This window comes from Saimiri boliviensis, chromosome 9 (assembly GCF_048565385.1).
Source record: "Saimiri boliviensis isolate mSaiBol1 chromosome 9, mSaiBol1.pri, whole genome shotgun sequence".
NCBI lineage: Eukaryota > Metazoa > Chordata > Mammalia > Primates > Cebidae > Saimiri > Saimiri boliviensis.
Window position 1 is genome coordinate 20,641,900 of NC_133457.1, and position 14,367 is coordinate 20,656,266.

Below are 14,367 nucleotides of genomic sequence, written 5' to 3' on the forward strand. Positions count from 1 at the left end.
ACCACACTACAGGTACATGGGGGAGCTGGTATTGCCTACTGAATAAACTGCTCGATTGACATAACCAGTCCCATCTCTAAGAGTTGTGAAGGAAATGCTTTTCACTGTCTGAGGCACTTCACATGCAACACTAGCAAGACCAGAGATTAAATCTTTATATTGCATTGACTGAGGAAGAAGAGCTGAGAGGAATGTGTGGCATCAAGGAGAAGGAACAGTGGGTCCTTCTATAAAGAGGGAAAAACAGACACTTTCTGATTTCCCAGGAGCACATCTGGGGATTATTCCTGTTCCCCCTCTTACCCTGCAGGCATCCTGCTTTGGTTATTTCCCTCTTTATGGCGTCATCAACAATGGTAGCAGAGATGAGGGAAGATGAAATGTGGAACTGATTAAATACACAACAAGGTCTCTGCTAAGTGATTTGGTTGGGGAAGAGGCTGTGACTGCAGCAGAATGAGGATAAAGCCAAGCATTGGCTGCCAGGCTTCAAGATGGCTGATCTGCCAATTCTCTAGCATTTCATTCTAGAACAGCTGCCGTGTCAACAATGGTAATGTCCTTGAGGTGCCTTTTAATTTTCATCAAGTTTTCCAAGTTTGTTTTTTTCCTAGAATGTAATTCACATTGTATGGGTATATTCTTTTTCAGGATTTTTCTAGGAGCAAATACAAAGGGGGTAGGCAATGGGCAACTCCATCTGGTCAGAGGGTCAGAGAAAGCTGTTAACTCCAAGTAAGCTGTACTTTGAATTAGGTACTTCCGCATAGTGGCTAGAGGACAGATAGAGATCGCTTTTGAAATACAAGATCCTCTTCCTGTGCACCTCCCACCACCAATTAAAAGTACTCAACTCCCATAGTTTGATGTCGTGAATGGAACCCGTTGAATGCTCATTTTCATTGTCCTGCAAGACTGGATTAATTTGCTAGCTACAAACCTCTACTTATATTGGGCACTTACTATGTAGCAATTGTACTATGTAAACACTGTATATGTAATATCATTTTAACCTTCATAACAGTTCTGAGCAGGAGGTATTGTTATACCAATTTTAGAGATGGCAGAACAGAGATTTAGAGAGAGAAAATATCCTGCCAATCTTTCATGTTAATAAGACTAAGATCCAAATGACATGGAAGCCTTCAAACTCTAAAGCTCTTTGCTATTCTACTTAGAGTCTCCTCAGGGAGTCAAAATTTCAGACTGGGAGATGACATGGAAGGTGATCTGGTTCAATTCTCTGTTTTATACATAAGTTGAGAGACTTGTTTAAGGACACAGGATGTACAGAAACACATGGCCCAAGGCCAGAAACAAACTCACAAGTGCATGCCCCATATATGTACTGATTTTGTATTGAGGAAAGAGTCGAAGGTGAGTTCTGGAATTTTAAAGGTTATTTTAAGGTAAATGTGGCAAGTTCATAAATTTAGGGACCAAGAAAAGAGGTATAATTACCAACTAAAAAAGGAAAAGGAATGGTCACCTGAAGCAGGTTTGCATATAGGCTGACAAGAGGAAATCTGGGGGACAAAAAGAAAAGTGTGTGTAGGGGTGTGTGTGTGTGTGTGTGTGTACACACATTTAGCTTAAAATGACAATCAAGTGGCCAGAAAAAAGAAATCAAATGAAGCCAAGGGTTAGAGAAGAAAAGAATGACTGGGCCTCTGCTTGATCAGAAAATAGGACCCTGGGTTGCTTATCTGGAGGATGGGATGGGTGGAAAACAAATCACTCATTTTTTGTTTATTTGTTTTCCTTCCATTTTGTGTAAAGCTAAAAATGCTGAGTGCCTAACTTTTGAAAGTTGGTCTATTGTTTCATTTTACTGAAAAAATAGAACAAAATGAGTCATTTGGATTTCTACACATTCCCCACAGGAACATAAATTAGAAGTAATACAAAATCATCCCTTCAATGTTTACTGGAAGCCAAAAACTTCCCTTTAAAATTTGATGAAAGCTAAATATAAATGCTATGACCACAGCTTTGCCTTTGGTTCCTGGGGCTGACTTTCTGGGACTCCCAGGGGTAGCCAAGATAAGATGCTGAACTATGCTGAAAACAACTTTGCCTTTAGGCCTTCCTACTTTACATTTTAGTGGATTTTGCCTCCTTCTGAGGGCCTGCAATGGACACCCCATGCCTACACCGCCCTGTATGTTGGACTTACACATTTCTCTGCCTGACTTGTCCCTCTTAACCAAGGAGCCTACTAGCCTTCAGGCCTTTTCTCTGTCACTTCCCAAAATATCAGCCCTTGACCTCCGAACCGTGCTCTCAACAATCTTACAAACTCTTTTACATTAAGTCTTGATCATCAGTGAGTTTAGCATTTCAATTTCTCAAAAGCATTTAATTCCCTACATCATACCCCATCCCTTTTAAGTAAGAGACATAATACTTTACTCAGAATAAAACATCCATCTAACATACATGTTAGAATTCTGGACATTTTGGAAAGGTAGCATGCTTATAATTCTCTGATCTGAGTCTTATTTCACAAATCTGTACTTTTGCACAAGCTGTTTTTCTGCATAGAATGTCTTCTGGCTCTCCTTTGTCTTATCTAGTGAAATTCCTGCTCACTGCTCATAACCCTTCCAAACATGAACTTCACCCAGAAAACTTGCTCTGATTACTCTAGAACTGTGTCAACACAGGTGCTACTGACCATGGGATGCTCCTGACCATCTGAAGTATGACCAGTTCATTTAGTAATGCACTAAAATGCACATCAGATAGGTAAGAATTGCTTAAAAAAATGATGAATCACAGGTTCAGGAGTTCAAGACCAGCCTGGCCAATATGCTGAAACCCTGTCTCTACTAAAAATATAAAAATTAGCTGGACGTTATGGTGGGCACCTGTAGTCATAGCTACTTAAGAGGCTGAGGAAGGAGAATAGCTTGAACCCAGGAGGTGGAGGTTGCAGTGAGCCAAGATTGCGCAACTGCACTCCAGCCTGGGTGATAGAGTAAGACTCCATCTCAAAAAAAAAAAAAAAAAAAAAAAAAAAAAAAAAAAAAAATTGTTATATTGAGTGTATGTTGAAATAATACTATTTTGAATATAATGGGTTGAGGAAATATATTATTAAAATCAATTTCATCTTTCTTTTTACTTAAGTGGCTCCTAGAATATTTTCCTTTTTAATTTTTTAAATTGAGATAAAATATACATATATAATTTACCATCTTTACAATTTTTAAGTGTATAATTCAGTGGTAATTAATATATTTGTATTCTTTTTCTCCCTCTTCACTACTGTTCCCCTACTCACCCCCGGCCAAGAACATTTAAAATTACATATTTGGCTCCTGTTTGTGGCTTACATTAGAGTTCTATTGGATAGCACTGTCCTAAAGTCTAGGCCAATGGTTTTGAGCCTGCAGGGGGAGTGGGATAGGATGCTTAAATTGTTTGAATGTTTGTTAAGGTGCACATTGGGGTGAAATAATCTATGTTTCTGATAAATATCAATAATATACCAAGATAACCAATGAAGAGCAAATGCATTGGGTCTTTGTTGTTCCATCAAGCACTATTCATCTTTTGTTAATTTTGCTGCAATCCCCATTTTCTCCCCACCCATCCTAAACCCTGGGGATGAAGGAGACACAGTGTGGTGGTGCATGAGGAGTCTTTTGTTCAGTCGACCGATTCTTAGACTGATCAGACAGATAAAATATGATCCAGTTAATCATAAACAACTGTGGGGGGAAAAGGAAGAAAATAAAGGATGCTAATATCAGCTGCCGCATGCACTGCTAAGCATTTTAACAGAACCAGATTTTCCTGACCTGTGCTCAGTGGAACACAGGTTCTGAGGGATGTTCAAAAGTGTTGTGTTGGGAGTGGGGAGGAGAAAGGAGGTTCCATGGTGAAATCAGATTGGAAAATGTTGGCCTAAACAAAGTTAGCCAGCTTTCTTTATTGTAGGACTTTACAGAACCTTTCATATGCCATCGTGATCACTCAGAGGGGAAAAATTGAATTGTTTCCCAACTTATTTGATCATAAAATTATTTTTTTGAGAAACAGCTATCAATATCACTGGTTGGTAAATTTGTCATGGACAGTGTCATTTAACCTGCGCTTTACAGGGAGAACCCCGTGGCTTAAGAAGTTAAGAGACCTGCCCAACGTTGCAGTGTTACAACTCGTTAGTGGCTGAGCCAAAACTCCAAATTCACATTTACACCAGAGGAAAGAATTAACTGTGGTCAGAACAGGCAAATATCGTCATGAAAAATTCTCAATACATATGTTTGAAATGACTTAGTTACTTTCCCTGCTGTATCCCGAGCTCACTGCCCCTCAGTTCATTTTTGCTTCCACTGTGTTCTCCCTGGATGAAAGAGATCTCCTCTTCTGAATTTTCTAGTACTCCTCCTGTGGGTCTTGGCACATATTGCTTTATTGTTAACTTTTTATATGTATGCTCTCCAGATTAGAGGCTTCCAGTGGTATTACTTGAATTCCCTGCCGTGTGGCTTGCATGTAGCAGGAGCTCTATAGAACTTTCTCAGTTTATTAATTACCAGCCCTCCCAGCTTCACTATTGATGGCTTGTGGTGTCTTTTTATAGTATCTAAATGCCACAGAAGCATTGGCTCTTGGTTCAGAGACATCACAGGTTCACCTAGGCTGCCAACTCAGTATCAAATAGCCTGATGTTGAGCACTGACATACCTGTAAAATGCAACTCATGATATCAGATGCAATTTTTGCATGAGGAGTATCTTCATCTTTCCCAAAGGGTCTCAGGTTATGTTCCAAGCAGGAGTCCCAGAGCCCCACAAGGGCCTTTGCATGCTTTTCAATGGACTCAGTCTCTCTGATGGCTGTTGTGATTCTCGTGATACAGATTTCAACTACTGCCTGGTCATTGTTATTGGTTTGGTAATCCTGTTTGGAAAGAAAATCTTCATGTTAAGTAATACTCTAGAAAGTTATCCTTCAAAGGACAAAATACTAACTCAGTCATTTAGAAAACGGGTGCACCAGGCTGTGTGCTAAGGGGTGAGGGTGTAAAGCCTAATACAGAAAAAGGCTTTCTTCCTTGGAGATCCTAATCTTGTGGAAGAGGCAGATATGCAAACATGCTAAAACTATCACCTAGACAGGGATCCCTGAGAATCCATAGGAGCTTAACCATTCACTTGCAAATAGGTTTAATCTTTAGACTATTTCAGTTTCTAAGTGCATTACAGGCAGGGGTTACTTTTTACTCTGACATTTCAGCCGCTTTTGTGAAATGTTTCAAATTACCCCTCGATTTTCCCTTATTAGTTTTCTCCCTCTCTCTGGACATAACGTAACACATCATTTCATCTCTCCCTTTTCAACTCAAAAAACTACAAGACCCATTTTAGCTTTCCCCAACCAGGTTTTCCTCCATTCCCCTATTTTAATTCTCCTTCAAATACCTGACCATCTTTACTGACAAATAATGGGAATTTGTCACAAATAATGGGAATTTTTTTTCTGATCCTCTCCTTCCTCTCACCTTCTATCCCCTGATAGGCCCCAGTGTGTGTTGTTCCCTCTGTGTGTCCATGTGTTCTTATCATTTAGCTCCCACTAATAAATGACAACATGCAGTATTTGTTTTTCTGTTCCTGCGTTAATTTGCTAAGGATAATGGCCTCCAACCCTATCCATGTTCCTACAAAGAACATGATCTCGTTCTTTTTTATGGCTGCATAATATTCCATGCTGTATATATACCACATTTTCTTTATCCAGTGTACCACTGATGGGCATTTAGGTTGACACCATGTCTTTGCTATTGAGTTTCACAAATTTTTAACTGTGTTTCCTAGTATATTTTATGCCTTTTTGTTGTTAACAAAATACTTGGTTTTTTTTTTCTCATTAGAACTTTTAATTAGCTTATTGCTGATTAAACGAACCTATTGCTTTCTCTCTCTCTCTCTCTCTCTCTGTCTTTTTTTTTTTTTTTTGGATGTAGTCTCGCTCTGTCACCAAGGCTGGAGTGCAGTGGTGAGATCTCAGCTCACTGCAACCTCTGCCTCCCGGGTTCAAGTGATTCTCCTGCCTGAGCCTCCTGAGTAGCTGGGACTACAGGTGTGTGCCACCACACCTGGCTAATTTTTTGCATTTGTAGTAGAGATGGGTTTTCTCCATGTTAGCCAGGATTGTCTGGATCCCCTGACCTCATGATCCGCCCGCCTCGGCCTCCCAAAGTGCTGAGATTACAGGTGAGAGCCATAACATCTTGATTTTTGTATTTATTTTGTAACTAGCTATATAGCTCAACTATACTTAATTATGATAAATTTTCAATTCATTATCTTGGGTTTTCTAAGAAGATTTTTGTGTTTTATGCAGCCTTTCTGAGATCTATATGTTTTATGTATTCCATGGCTTATTATGTTGGCTAGAATATTCCATGTTATTTCACATTAAAATGATTAGAACAAGAATGCTAGCTTAGTTCCCAGTTTTGTTTCTTGGTTTTTGGCATAAAATTTTATGGTCAAAAACAAAAACAAAAAAATACAGTAAATGTTTTAAATCATATAAAATACATCACTTTCTATATTTAAAATTTACATATTTGATTTTATTTCTCTAGCAAGCATTATGCTGGCTTTTTGAGTGAGGGATTTTATAATATTATAATTTACAATATTAAAGAGGTATCAATATACTGCTATTTTATTGAGTTTATTTTTAAATAAAGAATAAAATGTGAATTTCATTAATGCCTTTTTAGCATCTATAGATATGTCAAATATTTTTGCTCTTAGATATATCAATATGATAAATTACAGAAACAAATTTCCCAATATTAGTTAACTTTGCTTTCCTGGAACATGTTGTACTGGATCTTGGGAAATGATTTTTTTAATGTGCTGCTAAATTTTGTTTTTAATATTTTATTTAAAATGTTTCGCATCGATATGTTTGTCAGGTTAATATCAATTTTATGCTAATTCCATAAAAGGATTTTGGAAGATTTATGCTCTCTATAATCTTACTTATTATTTGACCTTTATGTGGCCCAACAGAAGTGAATTAACATTTCCTGCAACTAATGTGTCTGTTTTTACTGGTATCTCCTGGAGGTTTTGTTTTATTAATTGTATTTCTATGTAATTTAATGTATAGATATTCTTAATCTTTATAACTCTTGTGAACGGAATCCATTAAAAATACAAAGTGCCTTTATTTTATTTAGTGCTTTTTGGCATGAAATTTTTCTTATCTGACATAAAGATCATGATCCCTGTTTCTTTTGGTTTACCTTTTCCTCATATCATTTGACTATTTTATTCTTATTTTCAAAAGTTCTTTTACAAGCCTATATTGCAGCAAATGAATGGTTGTTAATCCTTTTTATATAACTTTATAGGAAACAATTTAGTAGCATTATTCAATGATTTTCAATAGTAAAAAATATGCCTCATATATAGGGCATACAGAAGTAAGTCTTTGTTCACCATCTGAGCCCAAACCATCCTATCATAATCAACAATTTAAGCATGGTGGAGCTACATGTAGACTTCACAGCTCTTCATTTGAGAACAGAGGGCCCTGCCTTAGCAAATGAGTGGGCAAACTGCTTCTCACAATTTTAAGCAAAGAGGATTAGTTTTGACTCAGCACTGATTTTCTATATCAAAGGATCATTTGCTGTGCTTTATCTACTAATTTGGCATGATGCATTAAAAAAAAAAAGAAATAGCTTATATATTGGGTTTGAATATGTGATATGATTTTGTGGTAAACAACAAAATTATTTGCTTTAATTTCAGTTATTCACATGTATTTTATACTCAAGTAAATCATTGTTTAATTTTGCATCTTTTTATTTTAGATTTTCTAATTCTTAATTATTGTTTTCTTTCAGACAGGCTCTCTCTGCCACCCAGGCTGGAGTGCAGTGGTGCCATCGTGGCTCACTGTAGCCTCGACCTCCTGGGCTCAGGCATTCCTCCTATCCCAGCCTCCTGAATAGCTAGGATTACAGGTGCATGCCACAATGCCCAGCTAATTTTTTAAATATTTATTTTTGTGAAATGGAGTCTTGCTACTTTTGTTTGGCTGGTCTTGCACTTTCAGGCTCAAGTGATCCTCCCCACCTTGGCTTCCCAAAGTGCTGGGGTTATAAGTGTGAGCCTTCATGTCCAGCCTATTTTTACATTTTCTAAATCATTTCATTAAATATATGTCTCTTGCTTGCTGGATTTTGCCTGGTGGTCCAATCTAAAAGTCTTTTTTAAAAAAAATACGACATGATAGATACATTTGGCCTTAAATATGGCATATTAGCTCATATTATGCTTGTGGGTTTTTTTTTTTTTTTTAACTTTTGAAGTTCAAGTATTTTACTAGGAAGTGGTACACTTTGGATCAGACATGAACAAGGCCAGAGTGTACAAATAAGCTGTGTGAGCAAGTGACCCGGATCTCTGTGTCATCAATCACTATAGAAATAACATCTTGCACTCAGGTGACACTTAACGGCCACATGAGGTGTTCCCTTACAACCAGCAGACAGAGGAGAAAAATGTCTCAACTTGATTTACTAATGCTCTGGCTGGGTATGTAGGTGCAATTCAAAATTTGACTTCTTATGTATAGACCTACTCAGGGGGTGACCCTGAAAGACAAAAGCGAGGGAACATTCTCCCAATGGTCAGAGCTTCAGCCATGCACCTGATCATTAATTTTGTGTGGCAAGAGAAATGGCTTGGCTGAATGGCCAAGGGCCTGAAAAAAGAAAGATTGAGAAATTGGAAATAAGGAGCTCTGGGTAAGAAGCATGGATCAACACGTGGAATTGGATATAAAGTATAAACTTCTTTTATGCTCACAAGAACATTCACTACACAAGAGGCACTAGACCACAAAGCAGAGAGAATGACTCAGCCAAATGACATCATCCAAGCCTCTGTCATCAGTCACTCCAGTGTGATCCAGTTGGCACATAAATGGAGTAGCCATGGAGAGTGATAGAGGCTAGGCATCATCCAGCACTGCCTTGATGTGAAATCTGCCAGCAACAGAGGACCCTGCTGACTCCTCAGAATGGCACCATCTTTAAGGAAACAAATCAATCACTTGGTGGCTAATTATTTACATTAGACTTTTTCCACCTGGAAGAGACATCAATCATATTGAGCAGAATTTACATGTAATCCAGGGTTGGGTTTGTCCTTTCTGCCCACAGGGCTTAAGCCTGATTCCCTATTTGAGGAATCACAGAGTATTTGGTCTGCTGACATAGGATTCTGCATAACACTGCATAAAACCAAAGAACCATTTTATAGCAAAGGATGTCCAGCAGTAGGCAAAGGATTATGGGACTCACCGGTTCTATTGCTTACCATAACCCCTTCTGCCTCCACCCCAACACTGCGAGACTGACGAATCAATGGAACAGGCTTGCAAGGAAGTTTTTCAACACTAATCCTTGAGCCACTAAGTACGTGATAATTATTTATCACATAAGAAGACAAATGCAGTGTCCTCCTCTACCACTCATTCTGGATTTCCTTCATCTTCAGCTAGCACCTCTGTTTGCTTCCCAGTTGAGGTACTCAGATGCTCTTTCCTAAGGGGTCTGAGTCCCTGGACTCCATTCCTTTCTCAGGCTGTGACTGCTCCATTGTGCATTTACCATCAAAATTGGGCAAGGGAGTACCAAGAGATGCTCCATTGTATTATGGCAGCCTACTGTCTCCTAATGATCATAGCCAATTACTCCTGCCAGGCTGGTGACTCCTTTCTTAATCTGTTGGTCTCTTGACACAAAGAACCTGAGGTGACTGGGCTGTTGGGCTCATGTATTCTACCTGCAGGGAATACAGTATCATACAATGGTCACTGTTTTAGTATGTGTACTGCCCCTTGGAGGGTAGTACTTCATCCTTAACAGAACAGTTAACTGTTTCCTTTAACAAATATTCATAAGGACAAAAAAAATTTTAAGCCATTTTTGTGGCATAACTGAATACAGGAGGCCAACAAACATATGAAAAAATGCTCATCATCACTGGTAATCAAAGAAATGCAAATCAAAACTACATTGAGATACCATATCACGCCAGTCAGAATGGCGATCATTAAAAAATCCAGAGACAACAGATGCTGGAGAGGATGTGGAGAAATAGGAACACTTTAACACTGTTGGTGGGAGTGTAAATTAGTTCAACCATTGTGGAAGACAGTGTGGCAATTCCTCAAGGACCTAGAAATAGAAATTCCATTTGACCCAGCAATCCCATTACTGGGTATATATCCAAAGGATTATAAATCGTTCTACTATAAGGACACGTGCACACGAATGTTCATTGCAGCACTGTTTACAATAGCAAAGACCTGGAACCAACCCAAATGCCCATTGATGATAGACTGGACAGGGAAAATGTGGCAAATATACACCATGGAATACTATGCAAACATCAAAAACGATGAGTTCGTGTCCTTTGTAGGGACATGGATGAAGCTGGAAACCATCATTCTCAGCAAACTGACACAAGAGCAGAAAATCAAACACCGCATGTTCTCACTCATAAACGGGTGTTGAACAATGAGAACACATGGACACAGGGAGGGGAGCACTACACACTGGGGTCTGTTGGGGGGAAATAGGGGAGGGACAGCAGGGGGTAGGGAGTTGGGGAGGGATAGCACGGGGAGAAATGCCAGATATAGGTGATGGGGAAGAAGGCAGCAATCACACTGCCACGAGTGTGTCTATGCAACAATCTTGCATGTTCTTCACATGTACCCCAAAACCTAAAATGCAATTAAAAAAAAAAGAAAAGAAAAAAAGATTTTTGGTGAGGGGTCAGCTTTACAATTAGGGTTTTTCTGACTTGCATTCCAGAAAATACCCTGTTCTTTTGAAATATATGTGTGTATGTATGTATATATGTGTGTGTGTATATTTATACATATATGCATACATATATACATACATATACATATTTGTACATACATATATACATACATATATATGTATGTATAACACATATATATGTACATTGGCATCCATACTAATAATCCTTTATATTTTCATCACTCTTTCTACTTTTAAAAGCATACACACACACACATACATACACATACATTATGTGTATATAATGACACATTATATCATTTATTTTATCACTTCAAGAATCTCCAAAGCCAAGATGTCACCACCACTAACAACAAGTGAGCTCAGAACTGACAATATTGCTGGGATTCCTCGCAGAAGCAAATATAAACCAATTTGAAGATAACACACTCAATCCAGGCCATTCAGTACTTACACAACTAAAATCTTATTTATGCTGAACATAAAAATCTAATATTACAAAACATCCAAGAAAATAAACCAGTATGGGCACATGTAAGCAGATTAAACACAGAGCAGATTAGATATTTAAAAATTTCAGGTAATGAAATTATTGACCTCAAATTATAAAATCATATATTCAAAATCAGTCAATGTATAAAGAATATTTCTTTTTATTAAAAACGACCAAGTCACTTTTTTAAAAACCAGAAATTTTGTTTTTAAAAAAGAAACTTCTAGAAATTAAAACCTCAGTAGATGGAAGAAACAGTGGATGGATTAAGTTAAGAAAAAGACCTAATGGATTGAAAGATAGAGCTAGAAAATAAAATAACATATCTTCTTCATAAATAATATGAAGATGGAAAATATAAAAAATCAAAAAATATGGAAGATAAAATAGGATAGAATATGATGGATCTGAGGGCAATGATTTTGTCTGTTCTTTTATTGTACTACTATGTTCTCAATGCCTAGAATATTGCTAGAAGAGAGTGTGTACTCAGTACTTTGTTGGGTGCACAACTGAGTGAATAAATACAATTTCTCAAGGGAAAGACTAGATGTAAAAGACAATATTTGAGAAAAAGTTTAAGAACTTTACAAAATTGAAAAAAGACATAAAATCCTCAAACTCACAAAAGACAATAAGGATTGAGTAGAAAAATACAAATAAAACCATATCTAGACAGATAATAGTGAAACCATAGAACACCAAAGGCACAGGGAAAATAAATAGAAAAGTAGATTTGGTATAAAGAAATGGGAAGTAAACTGAAACCACATTTCATGACAGCAACAATAGAAACTACTGAGAAATAAAATGGCTGCCAATCTAGAAGTGCATATTCAGCGAATTATTCAAAATTAAGGGCAAAAATAAGGCCTTTTTTAAAGAAAAACAAACACTGAGAGAGTTTATCATTAACAGACCTTCACTGAAGGGACTTTCTTTTCCCCAAAGATGGGGTCTTGCATGTTGCCCAGACTGGAGTACAGTGGCTACTCACAGTTGCAATTAGAGCATGCTGCAGCCTCAAACTCCTGCCTCAAATGATCCTCTTGCCTCAGCATCCTGAGTAACTGGGACTACAGGGACATGCCACTGCACTGGCTGAAGATACTTTAAAAATGTATTCAGAAAACAAGAACTTGGATTCAGGATAATCTTCCAATTGCAATCTTCCAAACAAAAAAGAAAGTCAATTAAAAAAAAAAAAAAAAGGTGAAAAAAGAAACAAGGAAATATTAGGTACTTTAAGCAAAGGTTGACTCTCTCTATATATTTTAAAGCCTGTCATTTAAAAGAATAGTTTCAGGAGTATTACACAAGGTAAATAAAAGTGCTGATTAATAACATGTAAGATGGACATTAAAGTATTCCAACGTCCTTCTAGGAATAGGAGGAGAACAGAGTTCCTGAATAACTTTAGACATAGTTACTGTAATTAATCAAATGTAAGACGGCATCAATGAGAAGATCTAGGATTATTTCATGTTAGGAAGAAAGAGAAGAGACTGCCAATTAAACTGTGAGGGGCATAATGTCCCCAAGAGAGTCCTATACAGGATATTAATTGAGCACACCAGACTCTCATTTCCTTGAAGTTTCTTTCATCTCTTCTAAAAGAATTGTCCATTTCTCCTGCCCTCAATTGCATTACTTATTATAGTGTAATAGATAATCTTTTACCAATATCTCAATAACAAAATGTATATATTTTTTAGGTTCCATATAGTGCCCTCAGTTATTCTTTTGCAAGAAAATGTGGAATTGCTGTCATTCCCCCAATGATGAATATTTGGTTCACTAATATAAAACTTATATACAAAGATGCTATCTCTGCATGCCTTTCTGCATACACAATAAGTTTCTGTTTCAGTGCCACATTATAATCTAATAGTTTTGAAAACATTTAAAATGGATATTTAACTCAGCATGGGTAGGAACAACAATGCATCTATTTCAGTTACAATAATAACAATATGAAGAACAGTATGACAAGTTCCTGCACATGTAGGCCATGACAGCTATGTATGACTACTGTCTGGCCAACAGCAATTGGAAGATTGTCATCAATTATAAAACATATATTTATTTCAGAGACATTAACATGGGAAAGTGTCTATCTTAAAATTGATGAAATATGAGTATGTTTGCTAAAATGTTAAAGGCAACTATATTAAAATAATAGAAGTAGAATACAAATCTTCAAACCACTAGCCTTAAGAGTGGCAGAAAATAAAATGATTAAAAATCAATTAAAATTTTTCAGAGAAAAAGATAAAAATAAACATGAAAAAATCAGAAAATATAATACAAATAAAATGAAGAAATACATCCAAATATATTGCTTATCACAGCAAGTGTGAGTTGACTAAATTTGTCAATTAAAAGATGGATATTTTCTATTTGGATTATTTCAAAAATCTACTTATATAACATTTATAAATTATGTTTAAGTCATAATGACATAGAAAGGTAAAAGTAAAACGATAGACAAAGAAAAAATAGATAACTACTACTCCAAAGAAAACAGGCAAAACTTATTAGGTATAAAAATGCTCAGTATATACTAATGAAAAGAAAAGTTCTCCAAGAAAGAAATACCAATCTTTAACTTATGTATACATAATAAAAGAGCCCCTAAATTTATAAAGGCAAGCTTGACAAAATTACAAGTGACAAACCCAAAATTATAATAGAAAATGTAAAAAAATCTGTTAGTAACTGATAGTCCAAACAACTGCAAACTTATTGAGGATATACAAAATTTAAACTATATCATTAACAAGAGTTCTTTAATCGACATATTTAATATCTAATAGTATAGATATTACTTTATACAATAATTAGGGAATACAAATTCCTTTCAAGCACTTTTTTTTTGGTTATACTTTTAAGTTCTGGGGCACATGTACAGATCATCAAGCACAAATTAAACATTTAAAGAGGCAGCATAGTGTGGTGGCTAAAAATAGTTTCTGAAGTCACATTCTGGGCTTAATTTTTGGTTCTGGTACTTACTAGCTATAAAACCTTG

At 36.6% G+C, this 14,367-nt stretch overlaps 1 protein-coding gene across 8 annotated transcripts in view; it reads right to left on the reverse strand.

Annotated features, from left to right (window-relative positions):
• The window catches only part of VEPH1 (ventricular zone expressed PH domain containing 1), a 208,390-nt gene that overhangs the window by 176,252 nt on the left and 17,771 nt on the right, over positions 1 to 14,367 (reverse strand). For 7 of the 8 annotated variants that reach the window (XM_010335739.3, XM_010335740.3, XM_074405551.1 and 4 more), the window contains exon 3: positions 4,699 to 4,914. The exons of the other annotated variant lie outside the window; for it this stretch is intronic. In XM_010335739.3, the coding sequence (XP_010334041.2) occupies positions 4,699 to 4,914 (216 nt within the window). The remainder of the gene's footprint in view (positions 1 to 4,698; positions 4,915 to 14,367) is intronic. 8 annotated transcript variants of the gene reach the window in all.